The 18,827-nt window shown below is 34.9% G+C and overlaps 1 protein-coding gene across 24 annotated transcripts in view; it reads left to right on the top strand.

The window, feature by feature from the left end:
- LOC5576419 (calcium-binding protein E63-1) overlaps window positions 1-18,827 on the top strand; it is a 372,289-nt gene that overhangs the window by 210,883 nt on the left and 142,579 nt on the right. For 2 of the 24 annotated variants that reach the window (XM_021841282.1, XM_021841280.1), the window contains exon 2: window positions 16,684-17,449. The exons of 16 other annotated variants lie outside the window; for them this stretch is intronic. In XM_021841282.1, the coding sequence (XP_021696974.1) occupies window positions 17,413-17,449 (37 nt within the window). In that variant the 5' untranslated portion in view covers window positions 16,684-17,412. Of the gene's footprint in view, window positions 1-8,381; window positions 8,506-16,632; window positions 17,450-18,827 lie in introns of those variants that run through there. 6 more of the 24 variants (XM_021841281.1, XM_021841279.1, XM_021841285.1 and 3 more) reach the window with 5 other exon arrangements.

Below are 18,827 nucleotides of genomic sequence, written 5' to 3'. Positions count from 1 at the left end.
CAAACGGTGAAATATTTTGTAACTTGAAAATCCATCTTTAATTCGTTAGCACCACTTCTAAGGTTTCACTTCATATATGATTTAAATTCAGAAGTCTACATGAATATTGGGTTTTGAGCTTTCAAGAAAATGCTTGGTACACTTAAGGTGAAGATGAATCGAACAAACCTCATGTTTTAAGACCACCTAATACTTTATACTTAATACTACGTGATTACTTTAAGCTTTTTTTAATTGAGTCGCACATCAAAAGTTATTTTAATATATTTTATTTCATGAGCTATCAAGAAGGGATCGAACAGTCGTAAGGGTAAACGTAAAGCAATTCAACTGAGCAAAGCCACGGTTTCGAAATCCGGTCCGGTCGAGGATCTTTTCGGATTGGAAAATTCCGCAACTTTTGGGGTATAGAGTAACTTCGTCCTAACAATGCGATTCCCTAATGAAAAAATGGCTTACTGATAAAGAAAGGGTCCAGATAATAACTGTAGAAGTGTTCATACTGAGCGGAGATACAAGCTCTAACTCCGAAATAGCATCTAAAACTAATTTCATCAGCTTATGATTCTACAGTCAACCCTCCCTAACTCGATACTGAAAAGACCATCGAGTTAGGAAGGTATCGAGTTACAGAACACAAAACCAGAGTCACTGCGATCCAAGGAACCATCTAGTTATGCATGTAAACCAACTTTTACTATGGTTCTCTTTATATAGAAACTTTATATAGATATACGGAATATCGAGTAAGGAAGCGTTGACTGTGTTCGGGTTTATTCGACATACACACAAAACTTGAGATTACAAAGAGATAATCTAATTTTGATCTCTTCATATCACTTATATATCCCACTGTGCACAGGGGTGGGTGGCGACGCGGTCGAAAAGAAAAGCAATATTTTAGCATGAGTTGCCGGCACTGTCGTCGCCGCCTTCGATGGCTATAAGGCGCAATGGCATTGGCACCACTATGTCCGGAGATGGTATGGGAAATTGGATCTTCGGGATTGATTTGCTACCCGGCCAATACCACCAACCACGACGACGGCGACTCATTGTTACAGAGTGTGAGAGCATGCAGGAAACTTGGCAAAAAGTGAAAACAGTGCACGGAAAGAGTGCAAAAAGTGATTAATATTGTAATGCTACATCGATGAGCCATCATTATCATCATTGAAAAGAGGAACCGTCGTTGAAGAGCATGCAAATGAAAATTAGCACCATTAATTAGCGACCGCACGGTCGCTGCCTTCCAAACCGGACTGCGGCTATCGACTGCGACTAAATCAGGGTTGCCCAAAGCACGGCCCGTGGGCCACATTTGGTCCTGGCTCACATTTTGTGTAACCTACGAACTATTTTCTTAATATAGCAACAATCAATAATCATCAAATCAATTTCTAGCTAATATGTTATCTCGCGACTTTTTTATCAATTTTTGGATTGTTCCAAATTTCACAAGTTTTTAAATTTTTAATAGTTTAATTTCGGACAAAATTCTCAACAGGATTCTCATAAAACCGTAATACATTTAGGATCTTTTAAGAATGCTTTTGATAAATTTGTCAGAAAATTTAAAATGTCTAAGACAATTCACACAGAATTTGGGACAAGATTGTCCAAAAATACTTGCAGGGATTCTCAATTATTTTCATCACAATTTTTCAGAAGATGTTTTTTCTTTGATTGACAGTTTGAATTCATGAACATGTGGAAATGGCCACTAAAATATTGGCCTGCCGCAGCGTATTGTGTCTGAACTTTTACCCGCGGTTTGAATAGGTTGGCCTATCCTGGACTGAATGGTCGAGCTAAGATGTGTGATGCGGAATGATTGGACTCAAATCGTATGCTTACAAAGAAAGACCAGAGCGATATCAGTTGTTTATCGGTTCCATGGGGTGATATCGTGATGTGTGGCTCCCGGCAGGCTGCTGGCCGATGACACCTACCGGTGACGGCTGGTCGAATTTGGTTTTGTTTTGATAGGAAACGTTGTGAGGGTGAAATGAGCATAAACTAAAACATGTGTATAGGAGTTGAGAAAAATCATCAAGTTTTAATTATTGCAAGATGAAACGTACCTTAACGTAGAGCGAAGGAACTTTATTATATTAAGAACACTCTATGGAGAGTAGGTCGAACCGCTTGATCAGGATCTCTGATGTTTTAGGATTTCTACTTAAGGACTATGACGAACTGAACTTGGAAAATTCAAAGTCCAGTGTCTTTTAAATAAGCTTTATTTCCCCCTTCAAAATTGTTGAAGTTGGAGTATATGCTTCAAAGTAATTGTACCAAGCAAGAATGTTAAGGTGATTATAAAACGAAGCCAAACTTTGAATTTTCAAGTGCACAAGACGAGAGTATCTTACAACAGTTCGCGTTGAAAACCAATCAACTTGCTTGCTTGCTGGTGGTGACCAATAGGATAGATTTTTTATGCGGAGCGCTGTTTGGTTCTCAAGTCTTGTGCTCTTGAAAATTTGAGGTGTGGCTTCGTTCTATAATCTCCTTAAATACAGTTACTATTCCATTTGTGACTAAACATCGTACCAACCAGTGCCATAAGATTCTCTACATGATTACAATTCAATTTGCAACAACAATAAATGAAAACCTTCCAAACTTTCACCAGCTTTACGATACCTTTCCGTAATCCATTTTAATGTGCCAAAAATGTGATATAATAGAGATATTTATGCTATAAGCATGATCTGTATTTAATAACATATCAAAAATACCAAGGATTTTTTCAACAAAAAGTCAAGTCCCGACATCTGTCCAAAAATAACAAAACTTGGTGAGCCTTTGAAAAAAAAACTGTGTTTTCTGTTACTTTAAGTATTTCTTCCTTTTGCGTGTTTCGGGTTTTGAAATCAATAATTTAAAATAAGATTAACAACATTTTTTTTTTTACAATTGCTTTATTTTTTCTCATTAAATCTACGTGGGTGCTTGAAATTTTCAGTCAATTTGGCAGAATATTGTTTTTATTGCTCATTTTGATCTTTTGTCAGACATAAACTAAACTAAAGCGTGTGAATAAAGACGCATGACATATTTTTGAGGCCATTACTTATTAAGTGAAATAAACCTGAAGTGTATAATTGCATTGGTTTTAATGTTATCGTTGTTTGAATTTTACAAATTAAGTTGGTCACAGTCCTTAATTTAAGAAGTTATATAAATTATTCCCCTCACAATCATAAAGCATGTACCTATTCATATGCTCTGTGAAATTAGCCAAAAGAACCATTGTGGAGACGTATGTAAATGATGTTACGAGTATTAGATATTATAATGTTTTTACTAGGTACGTGGTATCCATTAAAAGTTGGCGGCGCAAAGTTCCAGTGAAACGTGTCTAATTTGTACTCTCTAAATTTGTACATTTGACAAACAAAACAATGAAAGATTTTTTGCCATTCCATGGCTTTAAATCTTTATTTATAAACAAAATATCTCCATGATTTATTGTAAGAACATATATTGGAACGCAACACTGATATTTGAAGGAATCGTAATTTCTGCTATAATAATAAAAATGAATAATTTTTCACACTTCTTTAACGAAACCCTCGGTTTCAGACTCATCATACCGACCAACCATCAGCGTATTCAAATAAATAAGGGCTAACCGTTTAATATTTAGCTACGTGTTAGGCTCTGTTCAAATACATTTTTAACCATATTCCAAGTAATATTACGGTAAAGTTCGTTGAAAATCATGAAAGTATAAAGTCTATCCCTCTCTAAAATGGCAATATATACTAGCCTACTATCTCATTTGCTCAGCTTAATGCATATAAAATGAATCTATATTTCATGGCACGAAAAGTTTCATATAAGCTACACAGCTAGTAAAATTTAATTTGGATTTGGATTCAATACAACGAGGAAAATGTGTGGTATGAATAAGAACGTTTAACTTTTCAACATGTAGAATCTACTCCAAAACATAGTTCACATAGCTGATATGAATGAAAATCTTTGAGAACATGTAGTACGTAATTAATTCAAACATGAGCTTGTATTACATAAGGTAGAAGTACCAAATATGGCCAAATATGACAATAGTAAGAACAAACATAGATTTGTTTTACTGTTCCTGTAAGAATATGTAGTGTTTCATTAACCGATAAACGTATGTTGCCTAGTTTGACAAATGAACAAATTTAGATGGTGATCAATCAAATTTATCGTTTTAAGTTGGAAATTATACTATATCCACCATGGCGATAATTAGAATAATTCGTGTATGAGAACCCAATTCTAGCGATACTCTGGAGGCTGTTTGTAAACATTTTTTGTTCAGTGAATTAAAAGAAGTTAAGCTTTTACTATGACGGGTGACTTTCATAACGGTTCGGTGAGGCATTCTCTTTAAATGTTATACTCAATTTCTAGGATTTTTTAATCATACGTTAAAAATTATGAACCAGAAAGGTAATGCGAGTTAAATAATGCTGTTTTGTATCATATTTTTAATTTTCACTACATATCGACGTACTTCGAAAATTTGTTTGATTTTATGAACCCATTGCGATTTACTGTTGAAGTAAAAAGATGAACACACACTTTTTGAGTGGCGCATTCAGTACCTACTGAATCGGGAGAACTTGTATAGGAAAATTAAGGTGAATTTTTATAACGGTAGGAAGAACATATTGGAAACTAAGATGGCAGCTCCCGTTTTGTAAATATCACTTAAAACCCAGGTAAACCGGGTAGTTTTGGAACGGGACCGATGATTTCCGCCATCTACTCGTCAGTCCCGTTCCTGAAATACCCATATTGCGTGGGTTTGAAATTATTTTCACAAACCGGAATTCGGCAGCTTGGTTTCCAATATGGCGTTGGACATGGATTTCTGGTACCGTTCCAAAAATAACGATATAAGAAGGCAATAAGAGTCAAATTGAGTACAATTCGTGGTAATGTCTTAATTCGTTCTCTGATTCGCTATGATTATAACTGAAACTCTATATATTCTCACTGATATTCCAAAGATTTCCATAAAAATCTCGAAAACTCCCTATAATGAAAATATTCTTACCATAATTCCCATATTTTCCTCTGAATCCTGAAGATTATCGAAGTTGGATTTTTTTAAACATAAAATTCGAGATTGCCATTGGAATTTCATAGATTTACAACAGTTGGCAAGAATACTTTTGAAATCACGAAGATTCCTAAAGAAATACCAATCAATTCGATCGGAGTTGCAAAGATTTCTACGCGATTACAAAAGATTCAAAACCGAACCTAACGCATTTCCCCAGAATCCCAGAAATTTTATCTGACTGGAAATGGAAATGGAAATTTGTGGAATAAAGTTAGAATCTATGAGATTATAATTCTTTCGGGATTCGGTGGATATCTTTCAGATTCCGATCGAAATCTTTGGAATCTTTTTGAGAATATTTGAGATTTCAGTGGTTTTTCCTGCAAATTACGTGAATCCTCGGAATTTCGATGGCGGAAACTTTTGAATTTCGAGTAGCAGTTCTTTGAAATTCGTGTATGAAACATATCTTACATTCATTAGAATGCCATACATTTGTAATAATACTGCAACTACGCTAGCGCTAGAATGCCAGTAATTTGTAATATTTCCGTCAGAAGCTAAGTGATCTAACTGGGATCCTAAGATTTTTTACCTGAACTCCGAAAATTATAACTTAATTCCTAAAAAGTCTAGCCAGCACCTCATGACTACAGCAAATCGTGTCAATTTATTTGAACACAGATTTAGAAATTCTAGTAATACTTTCCGGATTGCCGATATATCTAGAATCCTTTATTTACTTTTGAAAGTTAATATGGTGTTAAGAAACCTAATATGAATTTTTGGAAACCCAAAATTCTACGGCTTTCAATATTCTATCGTAATTTAATTGGAGTCTTAGTAATTCTATTGGAATCTCAAAAATCTTGGAGATTTTATAATTCTCGGCTTCACTGCTAATCTATTAAGGTCTACACCTAAGATTCATATTACCGTTTTGATTCATATTACGGACACTTAAGGCCTCAGTGAAGAATAACTCACAAAAAAGCATATAAAATAAATCACTCCGTATGATTCCTCCTCGTTATCGAAACTTCAAGCCTTTTAACTTTCGAATGGTGAGTGAAGATTTCGATTCCGAAACATGAATAATTTTAAATAAATAGAAACGTGTGAGCTTTACATGATTCTTATTCCGGACGCTTCCTTACTTTTGCCTCATATTTCGGACACTTCGATTCGAATTCCGGACAGGTCAAACAAATCATAAAGAGAAAAGTCAAATCATCAAATGAAATCGTTAAACCACTAGAGAGACGCCTAAGGAAGTTGGGTAGTATAAATTTTCCATAGAAAATGCTTGTTAAAACGAGCCTTGAAAATGAGAACTTTTGAACGGCGAAAATTGAAACATTTCGTATGAAATGTTTCTCATACAAAGTAGAGTGTCCGGAATTTGAAGCATAAACCAAAAATGAGTTAATCACAAGCAGTGGTGAAAACGATTTTTGTTGTTCAACTTCATTAATGCGGGCTTTAACACAGAATGGCTAGTTCTTCACCCTTGCGAAGACGGAAAACTTGCACCATTTGGCATTTGTCTGCTACACGTATATGATAACAGCTGTTGTGCTACTTTTCCACGAATTTCGTCTCCCCGAAAGCCAGTTCTCCGAATTCCGGTTCCCTGGATACCCCGTTTCTTTGAGTAATCCATTTTGACATTCATAATTGTCGTGACATCTTACAAGGTGATTACTATTACCTGTTAGTAAAGAAAGTAATCGTAGAATAAATATGCTCGAATGAATTTTAATTGATGGAGTGCATCCCGTATTGTATATCTTGAGTGATTGAAATAAAAAAGTGAACAAAAAATAATATAAACAAGCGATCAATGATGGGAAATTTTGTTGAAATAACATGCAGAGTTGGGAAATTTTATGAGATTCACACTACAGTAGGTAAGTGTAGCAGCCTTTATTCTTTAGAGTTTTACCACTCTCGACATCTTTGACAATATGTTTTAGTAGAGTATTCAAAAATATCTCCTTCTTTTGATTGTTCATCTTTTTTTTGTTCACCACCCTGTCATAGAGAACAATTCTTGCACCTTTTTAAACTGCACAATTTTTAGAAGAAACGGGTCATTCGGGAAAAAAGGACGTACGGGAAACTGGCATTTGGGAATACGACATTCTTGGAAAAGTAGTATAATCAATTCTGTGAAGACAGATCGCCTTTTTAGTTGAGCTTTTTTTGACTTGCGGAAATCCCCATGAATCTACAAAACGTACAACCTTCCAATGTGAAGCAAAACATCCAGGTTTCGGAAATCTTGCTAATGAGTCTAAATTATAATAATCGAGTGGTAAAGATCAAAAGCTAGCATCAAAACATTCACCCCCGTTCTGATCGCCAAAGTTTCACCTTGAAAATTGACAGTTTTCAAAATCGGACTCATCGCCGAGCGCCACAATACAATCTCATCGCCTCGTCCATTGGCTGCCTAGCTGAGGGAAAAATGTTATCATGCTATAGGAAAAGGATAACCATCACTGTGTGTTAATCCAAAAACAGACAATACAATGATTCGAAACAAGCAATGGTTGGATATAAATTATCAATTGAAAATTACAGAATAGCAATGCACTTTTCGCTGCAAAAGCGCGAAAAAAAAGCCGGAAAAATCGAAAATCTTTCCTGGAAACAAACTGAAAACAAGCATTAGAATATTAGAACTTCACCAAAAAAAAACAGGGGGCTTCCTTAGCCGAGTGGTTAGAGCTCGCGGCTACAAAGCAAAGCCAGGCTGAAGGTATCTGGGTTCGATTCCCGATCGGTCCAGGATCTTTCCGTAATGGAATTTCCTTGGCTTCCGTGGGCATAGAGTATCATCGTACCTGCCACACGATATACGAATGCGAAAATGGCAACTTTGGCAAAGGAATCTCTCAGTTAATAACTGTGAAAGTGCTTATAAATTGTTTTATTTTCACAAATTCTCTGATGCTTTTGTCGTATTATAATTATTGGCTACTTTTTGATAAAACAACCATTCTTTAAATGCTTGCTGACCTGACTACCCCTAGCTGGGACGTTGCTTGATTACGGGAGCAGCCAACAACGGAGGAAACAAACAACTCGTGACACCATCATCGCTTCGTCGGGGCGAATATTGCACCAACAAAAAAATATAACAGAAGCATTTTCATATTTGCACTCTTTCCCGATTGCGGTGGGAGCTCAGTTTAAAGTGAAGTGTGCAGCCAGCAGTTCGATTCCTCTTTTCCTAGGACTTGAAGTTTGAATTTTCCCGTATCGACCGGCACAACAGCCATCAATCCTCGGTTCTTAGTGGGTATCTTCCTATGTACTGTTTAGAGTGCATCAAATGATGTACGTAGATATATGCTACAACGAAGAGAGCAACAGCGCCTGCCACCGTGTACTTATCCAGCTCCAGAGTGAATGAACATTGAGTGAGCAGAGTAGGGAATACTGTGTACTATGGGCCAGAAATCAAAATTTCGCGATAAAATTCCAAGCATAACACTTCATAAGCAACACTTATTCCGTTGAAATAGAATTGATTTCCTTTGAATTTGTGAACTTATGTCGAGGCATCCACAGAAAACGACAAATTTGATGGAGATTTTACCAATTGTAACGATCTAGGGAGCACCGTGGCTGTGCAAATAATGAATTACTTAGCTTAGACTAACTACACATATCGATGGTTCCTATTACGTGATTGACCGAAGTCAACGAAGATTCACAAAAAATTAACTAGAAGTTCGGCTGTGATTGACCATAATCTTCTTCAGTGTGCATAATTCAGTGCTTCTATTTATACAGGGTCAATAACGGAGCCGGCCACGTCCTTATAGTCAGGTGGGCTTGGGGAAGGAATGTTAGAGTGTAACCTTTGCTATTTGGAGTCCGTGTTTACCTCTGCATCTCCACAAAGGGGAGGGATATTTGTTAATGGGGAGGATCGTTGGGTCACAGGATTCACTTTGATATAACTGCTTATCTATGACCATGATAAACAGTTATTTGTGACATAAAAACATGCTTATAAATATAATATTTTGAATTGATATGAAAAATTTCCAAGTCGTTGAAAATGATGTCGACACTTGAAGTTACGAACCATTTAAAGTTAGTGGAACAAATATCCAAACGCAATAATCCTATAGCTGTCAGGAGAGAGGATATAATATCATATATTATGCTCACACTAACAATGCAACCTTTCAAAGTTTGTTGAATAAAGTTAATTGTTTGAAAGTCTACACTTATAGTGTCGAACCACTCAAAGGTTGTTTTAATTAAAAGAAATATAGTTTTTTTATTTTATTTCACTGCACGACGGTCAATCCCGATTATGTCAATATCATCCGGAAAGCCAAGGAGCATATGTGAACGTGTGATATGGTACCGCTTCTCTTCACACCGGCTCTCCTGATAGCACTATGTTAAACAGCAAATTAAAGAGAGCGTCACCCTGTTTCTATCCATCTTAGGTTACGAACGATGACAAAATCTCGTCCACCACCCGCACACTTGATTTCGATCCATCAAGCGTTGCACGAATCAGTCTAATCTGCTTCGTCGGAAAGCCATGTTCAGATATAATTTGATGATGAGTCTGCAAGTTGTACTCCCGGAATTTATCTAGGATATGACGCAGAGTAAACATTTAATCCATCATCGATCTCGAAACCCTATTTGGTATTCGCCGACAAAGGACTCCTCATTCGGCCTCAATCTGTTGAACAAAATTCCAGACACGATTTTGTACGCCGTATTAAGGAGTTAACATGAGATGGATGGATATGGGTTATGAAAGGGGTCCGCGTGGTCTGTAGGGATTTGAATTCTAAACTTGTAACCAACTCAGTTATTGGGTCACCAAGTGGCTCGGTAGCTTAGTTGGTAAAGCGCTCGTCTAGCATACAAGAGTCCTGGGTTCAAATCCCAGCCGAGCACGTGGATTTTTTTCACAATTTCACCCATAATTTGTCCATCTTTACCACGCGTAACGAGTTGATTAATTTAATAACCATGCGGATTGGATTACCGAACAGCTTAATATAAGCGTCAATTTATAAGAAATTTGAAATTATTCTTAACCATTATGATTACAATGATCAGTTCTCTAGAAGTAACCATTTCCGAGCTATATCAAATGTAATGTAAAAAATATAAATTATACAATGAAACAGGCTATTTTCATTAGTTATACGCGATTCTCCATCAGGTACAATAGGTTTTCGAGAGAATAGGCAATATTTCTAACCACTGATCTATTTTTCATGATGAAGTACCGCGAAAAACTTTTGGGAATGGCCTATTTTAATATTTTATTTAAAATTAAAACTTGAAAAAATAAACTCAAAAATGGCTACTTCTAGAGAAGTGATCACGATAACCATTATGCTTCAAAATTATTTCAAGATTCTTATTCCATCATCAAAACGTATTTAATTTGACAAAAACCAAATTTTGAAAAATCTATTTATAATTGTACTTAACAAAAAAAAAATTAAAAAAATCTTCATCATTGCAGTATAAAACTAAAAATAAACATATGAATTTTTCATGTTTACATATTATGTTTTTCAGTGTTTTTTTTTTTGTAGTACAAAGGGTTCACTATAACTTCTCCATAGAACATTGTTCTCTGAAATCAACAGTTTCGGAGGTTATTTTCAAAACTTCTTCATGAGTCAAAATGATCAATTTTTGTTTTCCATACACTTGATGTACCATATTAGAATCGTGTGTAAAATGTAATCCAAATCGAAGACTATCGAGCACGATTTTCATTTTTTTTTCGACTAATTGTGGATGGAATTCGTCTACTGTAGATTACGGTGCTCCCCTGACCGTTATTATCAGAAAGAAATCTCCAGCAAATCTGTGCTCCCCAGTCATTTGCTATAGCTATGCTGCATGTCAGGGCAAAATTTCAAAAAAATCGTCGGGCCCGTTTTGAAGTTACGCCCTTTTGGTTGTATAAGTTCACAAATTCAAAGGAAATCTGGGCTATTTAAACGGGCTTTCATTGGCCGTGGTTTTCAGATGAAATATACCGTTGATATTTTATTCATATTTGTTAATTTGGTTATTTGTAACTTATGAGTGGAGTTTTGAATGCGAAGATCGACAAAATTTTGAGTTGCGCCCTTTTGGAGGTGAAACCATTATTCAAATATAATAATTCAAATTATTCAAATATAATAATTATGCACTCTAAAACAGTTAAGCATGTTCAATTGTTTTTAATGACACATTTCACACACATTATGTTAGTACTAGTCACAATTAACTGATTTTCCATAGGCTCAAGTGCTATAAGGCATTGTGGAGCCAATTTCGTCATGTAACCAAATCAGTTTTCATAGCATAATATTCTGAATAGTTTGGTGAGCCCATGTGTTTACGATTCAAATTATTTTACATGCAACTCATTAGCACCAAAATGTAAGTATAAATCTAAGAATACTTTCAAGCTTAAATTTCCTGTTATATGTAGCAATCCGTCATACTCGGTTAAGTTTTTAAGAGTAAGTAGTGTATCGAAGAAAATGAAATCAACAATTAGCAATACAAAATGAAAAAAAAAATGCAAAATATAGACTATTTGTAATTACTTTATTAAATTTAATTCAAACTGTATCACTTACGCAGCTTAATTAAAAAAAAAGTTTGTTTTCGTCATCTTGGAAAAGTTTGTATAGCTCCCAAAGTACAGTTTGTTTATAGCAGCTGGTGAGTTTTAACTTCACAGGCAAAGTTTGTGGTGACCGAATAAAATGAAAGTTTACAGAGAAATTTTCAGTTTGTGTAGGATTTAAACCAAGTTATGGTAGACAGACCACTAGGTAACTAACAGGGTCACAAAACAATTTACGATTTTCCGGTAATCAAGACTGAAAATCATACAGAATCAATGAACAACTCTGTATTTACCATATTTTATATAAGGTACAGTGTGGGAAGTGTATCAGTGGGGTAAATGGATCATTCGTCAATGTTAAGCATTAATACTTGAATATGTTGAATGTTTTCGCACCGTTGCTTCATTTTAGGTTATATTCTTACGCCCACACTGATACTATTGCAAAACTAGTACTGCACGTACACTAACACAAGCAAACTTGTTAGCTTCAAAAATTAATTATTTTGAAAATTGTTTTCCATCAATCAAAAAATCCACTGTATCTCTGTCTAAAGTCGAATAATATTAGTTTTTTCGACACGTGGTGAGCATTTCAGTTCTAATTGAATGATTCACAATGGAAAATATGTGATTTTTATAAATAAATACTGATTAATTCTTCATGGTACACTTATCCCTACTTCTTAATGGGGTGGGGTAAGTGGATCAAGTATTATTATTATTTATTGGCAGACAGCTTACGATAATTTTCAAAAGTTTTAGTATCCGCAAATGTTGTTTTCCCTTAACTTTATTCATCCCCAGCTTAAATTTGTCAAATTGTCCAAAGAAAATTTGAATTGATCTACCTAAAAGTTTTTTAACCTTTCTGTTATATAAAAATAATAATTTACACGAAACTTTCCGTGGTTTATCTAAGCTGAGTTGTAGAAGAGCGAAATATACAAATTTTCCAATTGAAAGCATATAATCGTACCTAATTTGACCATATAAATTGTTCTAGACAGATGATACAAATCTATTCATAAATGGAATAAAAGGATTTCAGTTTGTTATTCAAAAGTAAATGTAACTTATATTTTTAAACTACGAGTGTTTTTATAAAACAGCGTTAGGAATAATCCTACCATACTTGTATATAACTTATGTCTATAAATGGATGAATTTTCTTCAAACTATTCTAGCTACAATATATTTTTTGTTCGAATTAGTGGGAATCAATGTATAAAATATGTATATACCGTAAAACGGGGCAACTTTGATAATGCGGGTAACTTTGATAGTGCGTAACCCACCGCATACTAAATGAAGTATCATAATTTCTGTTAATCAGTTAGGCAAAACGAATGCAAAACTAAAGAACATTAGTATGACACTTCATGTAAGAGCGGTTTTCATTTGAATCAAGAACATTTTAGGCTTTTTATACAAATTTAAAAACATTACACAATTTTAGCTTTTTCAAAACGCTTACAAACAATCTGTTCTACGATCACTATTTGGTGTAGTTTTGAATAGTTGGTCATTTATCTTTGATAGCCTAGTTATTATAGAACTTGAATACGGTCTCAAATCTCTTAGCGAAAAGCATATTCACAAACTGGGACCATTTTTGTAATCTAAGTCAGAAATTTCCATATAACGTTAAACGCCTAGAGGTATGCAATGCCCTACAAATGTTCGTTATTCATTCAATTTTGTTCGAATCATACTCCATTATCAAAGTTACCCCAAAACAGAAAACCAGCTTTCGATTATATGAAAAATTATATATCCATTCAAAATAAATCTTTTGCCAATTTATCGACTGTAATCGATAGCTAGGATGCCAGTACTTGTTTTAAAAATATAAATTGTAAATCTTTGAAACAGCATCCAAAAATATTCAAGTTTTCTTCGAAAAAACTATCAAAGTTACCCCGTTTTACGGTACATATATCTTGATTAAATAAAAATACTTTTTAATTTCAAAGTATGAAAATGCAACACTACTGGCACTAATTACAAGATCAATAGTAATATCATTCGTACTATAAATAATTACACCACATTTGTTTTGAGAACAAAAGTTTTTTATTGGTGATCCTTTTACCCCACCATGGTGGGGCAAGTGGATCATTTGGCGCAAATTTTCAAGTCCCTCTGTATCCACTTACCCCACGGTACCTTATCATTTTAAAATTAAACCCTTTAACCCAGAATTCCATTATCACTAATGCCATAAACCTGACGACTCTCACCTCGAGTTCCAGTTCATATAATGGCATTACCCAGAATTCCACTATCACGGGGCAATGTCATACAAGGGTGATGGAGGTTACGGAGTATGGGGTAGAATCTTCTTATCACTTCAGTTGTCGCGCTGTTGTATTTTGTACAACACTGGTTAAAAAACCTCGTTTTTTGATCACAACAACAGCGTGGTGGTTCTGACGGTGGTCAACCACGCGACGACTGGAAGGTTAAGAGAGTTTTGATGTGAATATTGATTTTTAGGGAAGTCATGTAAAACTAAACTCTGCAAGTGTTATGATTCTATAAAACTAAATAGAAACGGATATTTCTAACTCTTCTTAAGCGAATTCCAAGTATAGAGGGTTTCTTTTCACGAGTTAGCTTGAGAAAGGGTTGATGAATTCATACAATTCATTCACTATTGTATTTATAACCCACAAGTAAAATTGTAAATTGGAAAAAAAAACTGAATTTATGCTATACATGACCACACAAATATTAACAATGGTCTAGAGTTCTATAATTTAGCCAACAGAGCATTATTCAGCAATTGAAGTTCAAGTTCTTGGTCAGAATAAAGTTTGATGGAACATCCGATGGACCAGCTAGCTGTGCTGTATCAATATTTTATGAATAGTAATAAACATATTAAATTGGCTCCGTAATACCTTATAACGCTTGAGCCTAAGGAAAATCAGTTAATTGTGAAAGACTTTTGCGGCATGTAAGTACAATGTGAATTGAACATATTTGAACATGCTTAACTGTTTTAGAATGCATATTTGATCTGTTTCAAATAATTGTTATTTATGGTTACTCCTCCAAAAGGGCGTAACTTAAAATTTCGTCGATCTTCTCATTCAAAAATCCACTCATAAGTTACAAATAACCAAGTAAACAAATTTTTAATAAAATATGAATGGTATATTTCATCTAAAAATCACGACCAATAACAACCCGTCCAAATATCCCAGATTTCCTTTGAATTTTCGGACTTATACAATCAAAAGGACGTAACTTCAAAACGGGCTCTAGGATTGTTTTGAAATTTTGCACAGATATGCACTGCCCATAAAAGCATAACTGTTCCATATGGATTTTCGAATCAACACCTTTTTTCGTCGCAACATTCATGTTTTTTTATGTATTTTACTATGCATATAAAAATGAACACACTTTGTTCGGAAAAGTAGCGGAAAAATATGAAGCTGGTGCAGTCCCATATTGAAAAATAAAGGCATAACAATCTCTATATGAACTTTCAACCCGAATTACAATTGCAAAACGTGAGTTGTGTTCAAGATTATATTTTTTGCCGATGCCTAGAATCAAAATGAGTTATCTGTGCGGTGGTGCTAAATAAATATGGCATGCAGAAATGTACTAGAAAATTATGATCATTTGTATGAGAATACAAAACTCAAACTTCGAGCGCAATTTTCTCAATGCCTACTATTTCCATATGAGACAGTTATGCCTTTATGGGCAGTGCAGCATATCTATAGAAAACGACTGTTTCGATGGAGATTTTTTTTTTTTTTTTTTTTTTTTCAATAATAACGGTCAGGGGAGCACCATGTAGATATTAAGGGATAAATGGGCACCTTTATATGACTTTTAAGATGCCCCTGGGACACAAAAAATGTCCTATCTAATCTTGCTGTTGAATAATCTGGGTAATATGATTTAGCACAATTTATTTAGTGTCATTGGCTGGTACAGTCCGTTTTACTCCATTTCGCCATAAAAAAATGAATATATACAAGAAGTTTATCAACTGATTCCTTCAATTCATATATTTTATCCAATGTAGAATAGTTTGGAGAATACGAAGGAAGAAAATTCGACCGGAGAATACTATGGAATACTTTACATGTCACTTTCAATTATGTAAGGGCCCATTTTTACCTTGCATTAGACTACGTCAACGTGATGAGTTTTGTCACTTTGCGATAAGGATTTGCATCGCAATGCTATGAAGAATCTCAAATAGATTTTGAAGGAATTTCGAAATCTCTGTCTAAAATAATTTATCAGATATTAACATGAAATTACGTATACGCAGGTCCGTCCCACTCGGGCTCAAATTGGGTACCACTTCTAGTACTGCATTTGATCCCTTGGTACTGCATAAGGTACCCAAGTTTGACAGATCGCATTCATTTTCACGGCATTCTAGATTATGCTCTATTACCTTGTGTGCCATAAAATTTTGGGCAACTGATAGGGACATGGAGGTCTTTAGTTTGTCTTTGGTATACGGCTCAATGTTCCTAGAACACCTAATTGAGGTTGTATGCGAACCATTCATTTCCAAAGCTACTTTAGAATAATTCTGCATTCATGACAATTTCTTATATTTCTTTCAGTAATTTCATAATAAACTAATCAATGTTTAAACATGAATCATTGTGGCATAATTAATTGACGTTTAAGCACTTATGAACTACAACAGTAAAGGGACACAATACTGGAGAAAAAGTTACATTATTGGTTACTTGAACAGTGACACGCCAATATGACGTTTAATCCCTAGCTATTACACTGAATTCTATAATAAATTGAAAAAATAAAAAATTGGTATATAATTACAACAGTCTTACCAATGAAAAATTCATCGCATGTATCTTATTTTAGAAAAATAAGTTTTTTTTTCTAATTTTGTCGCCAAATTTCGATTTCTGACCCATAGTGCCACGCAAGGAAAGTGTTTATGTAATTTATGTACAACGACTCCCAGCAGCGTCGCGTCATTTGAATCCCAGTTTTCCAGTGATGTTTCCCTAAAGAGTGCACACAGCAAAAACCAGTGATCAAAAACGGATTGTCGGAAAATCGAAGAGCCATCGAAGCGAATCCCGTTCGAATGTTGCCTTGCTAAACGGTGTTTTCCCACTTACCTTTCACGTAATCACCTTGCCCTGTTCTTCCCACCCCCACCCAGGGGAACCACCCAACCCAAGCATACAACACACCCACTTTTGTGCTATCGAGTGCGCGCCTGTTGTTGGCCGTTATCGTGAATTTGTGAGTTGCCGACGACGACGACGACGGAAATAAGTGGAAAATCGGCTCGAGTCAGCTGATCTGTTCTTTGAGGCAGAGCGCAGAGGGAGTTCCACTTGCCCCACCACCCCACCAGCAACTGACAACTGGTTCGGTTTGTTCGAGAAGAAAATTTTGTGTTTTGGCATTTTCCTACTCGTGTCGACTTCCAACGCAGTCAGTGGCAGCTTGAAAAAGTGTGGAGTGAAAAACTAAGCGATTTCTGCCTTCCTCTTCGTCACCTTTCCGGTGTGGTGTGGCTATATCGTTCTATTGTGGGGTTCAGAAGAAAATTGATCACAACACGCTTCCAGTGAATACGAACCACGCATAATTGTGAAGGAAATATAAAATAAATAAATCAACATAAGGTATCGCTCTCGGATACAGAAATCGAACCCGAATCAACACAACAGTAGAAGCAGAAATGAGTCAGAATTTCATCAACTTCTCCGAGATCAGAGGTGAGTTCGGTTTATTTTTTCTACGGCTATATTGAGTTTGTAGTATGTACGTACATATCTCTACAATGTTTTGTGATTTTTCTGCAAACGACACGTGCTCCATAATGGGAATGCAAATTTGAGAAGATACCGTTGGGAAATTTTTAGATTCTTTTTTATTTAGCAGCAATAATAGTATTCGTGACAGAACTACGCCTGTTAGTTTTTGCTTGTTATCTGAGTGCCTGAATGATGCCTCCATTGCCTGCATTTTTCTCTCTTTATTTTTTCTGAACTATTCACTCTTGTGGCTATTTTCAATGATTTTACTATTGGTAAAAGTTTTTCTGATCACAGATAGTTTTTAAGTCCATTATTGGTATCACTTCGAACATTACATTTATTTTCTTATATCTAGATGTTCTGTGTTTGTCAACACTACAATCCTAACTTGGTAAAACAACGGTTTTCAATTAACTTACCCTAACTAAATCTAAATGTATAACGCATTAATCGTAGTTATCAATATAATTATATTTGACATTTGTTTCAATGTTTCAACATTGAATATTCTAGTTACATACTTAGTAACTTACTATTCAGAATTATTTTGAAAATTTAATGCTGAATCCTCTGCAAAGCTTTTTTTCTGGTATTGCAACAGCTGAACATTGGTTTGCATATCAAAAGCTTGTTGTTAAGACAAAGTTTCGAATTTTTGTTCATAATCGGATACGGACATTTTACATTTTTGTTGCACGTGGCTTGAACGCATGGGCGTAGCCAGGATTTCCGTCAGGGAAGGGTGAGCAATCATAAAGGTGCGTTCGCCAATTTTACGTAAAAACAATCATTATACACAATTTCTGCACACTTTTTTGTATGAACTATTGAACTATAAAGAAAAAATCTTTCTTTTTCACTTACAGTTAGCAAAGTGGGGTTCAAAACCCTTCTTGATTCATTTTTTCGAGATTTGATTTTAGTTTTCCCCCAAATTATATATTGTGTATAAAACATTGTTTCGATGTTTATATGTTTAACGAATTTTATAGTAACAATAAGTCTTTGCTCCTAAGTAGTCCATGAACTACTTCCTTTAGTATCCTGTATTTTTGAAGAATTCCACAAATGATACATTAAATTTCTCAAAAGATTCCTTCAATTATTTCCGCTTGAATTCGTTTAGGAATGACACTTAAAATTACACCATGGATTGTTTCAGGAAGACTATCGATGTTTATTTCAAGAATTATTTTAAAATGCTTTAAAGATTTTCTTCTAAATTCTTGGGATATTGTCAAAATATTTCTATATACATTGCTCCTTGCACTTTTTCTGTTCCAGAACTCTATCAACGATTCTTGCATGAATCTTTTTGTAGGAATTTCATTTAAGA

This window comes from Aedes aegypti, chromosome 2, assembly GCF_002204515.2.
Source record: "Aedes aegypti strain LVP_AGWG chromosome 2, AaegL5.0 Primary Assembly, whole genome shotgun sequence".
Classification (NCBI taxonomy): domain Eukaryota; kingdom Metazoa; phylum Arthropoda; class Insecta; order Diptera; family Culicidae; genus Aedes; species Aedes aegypti.
The sequence above is the reverse complement of the archived record's forward strand: the minus strand, read 5'-3'. Positions and strand labels throughout refer to the sequence as shown.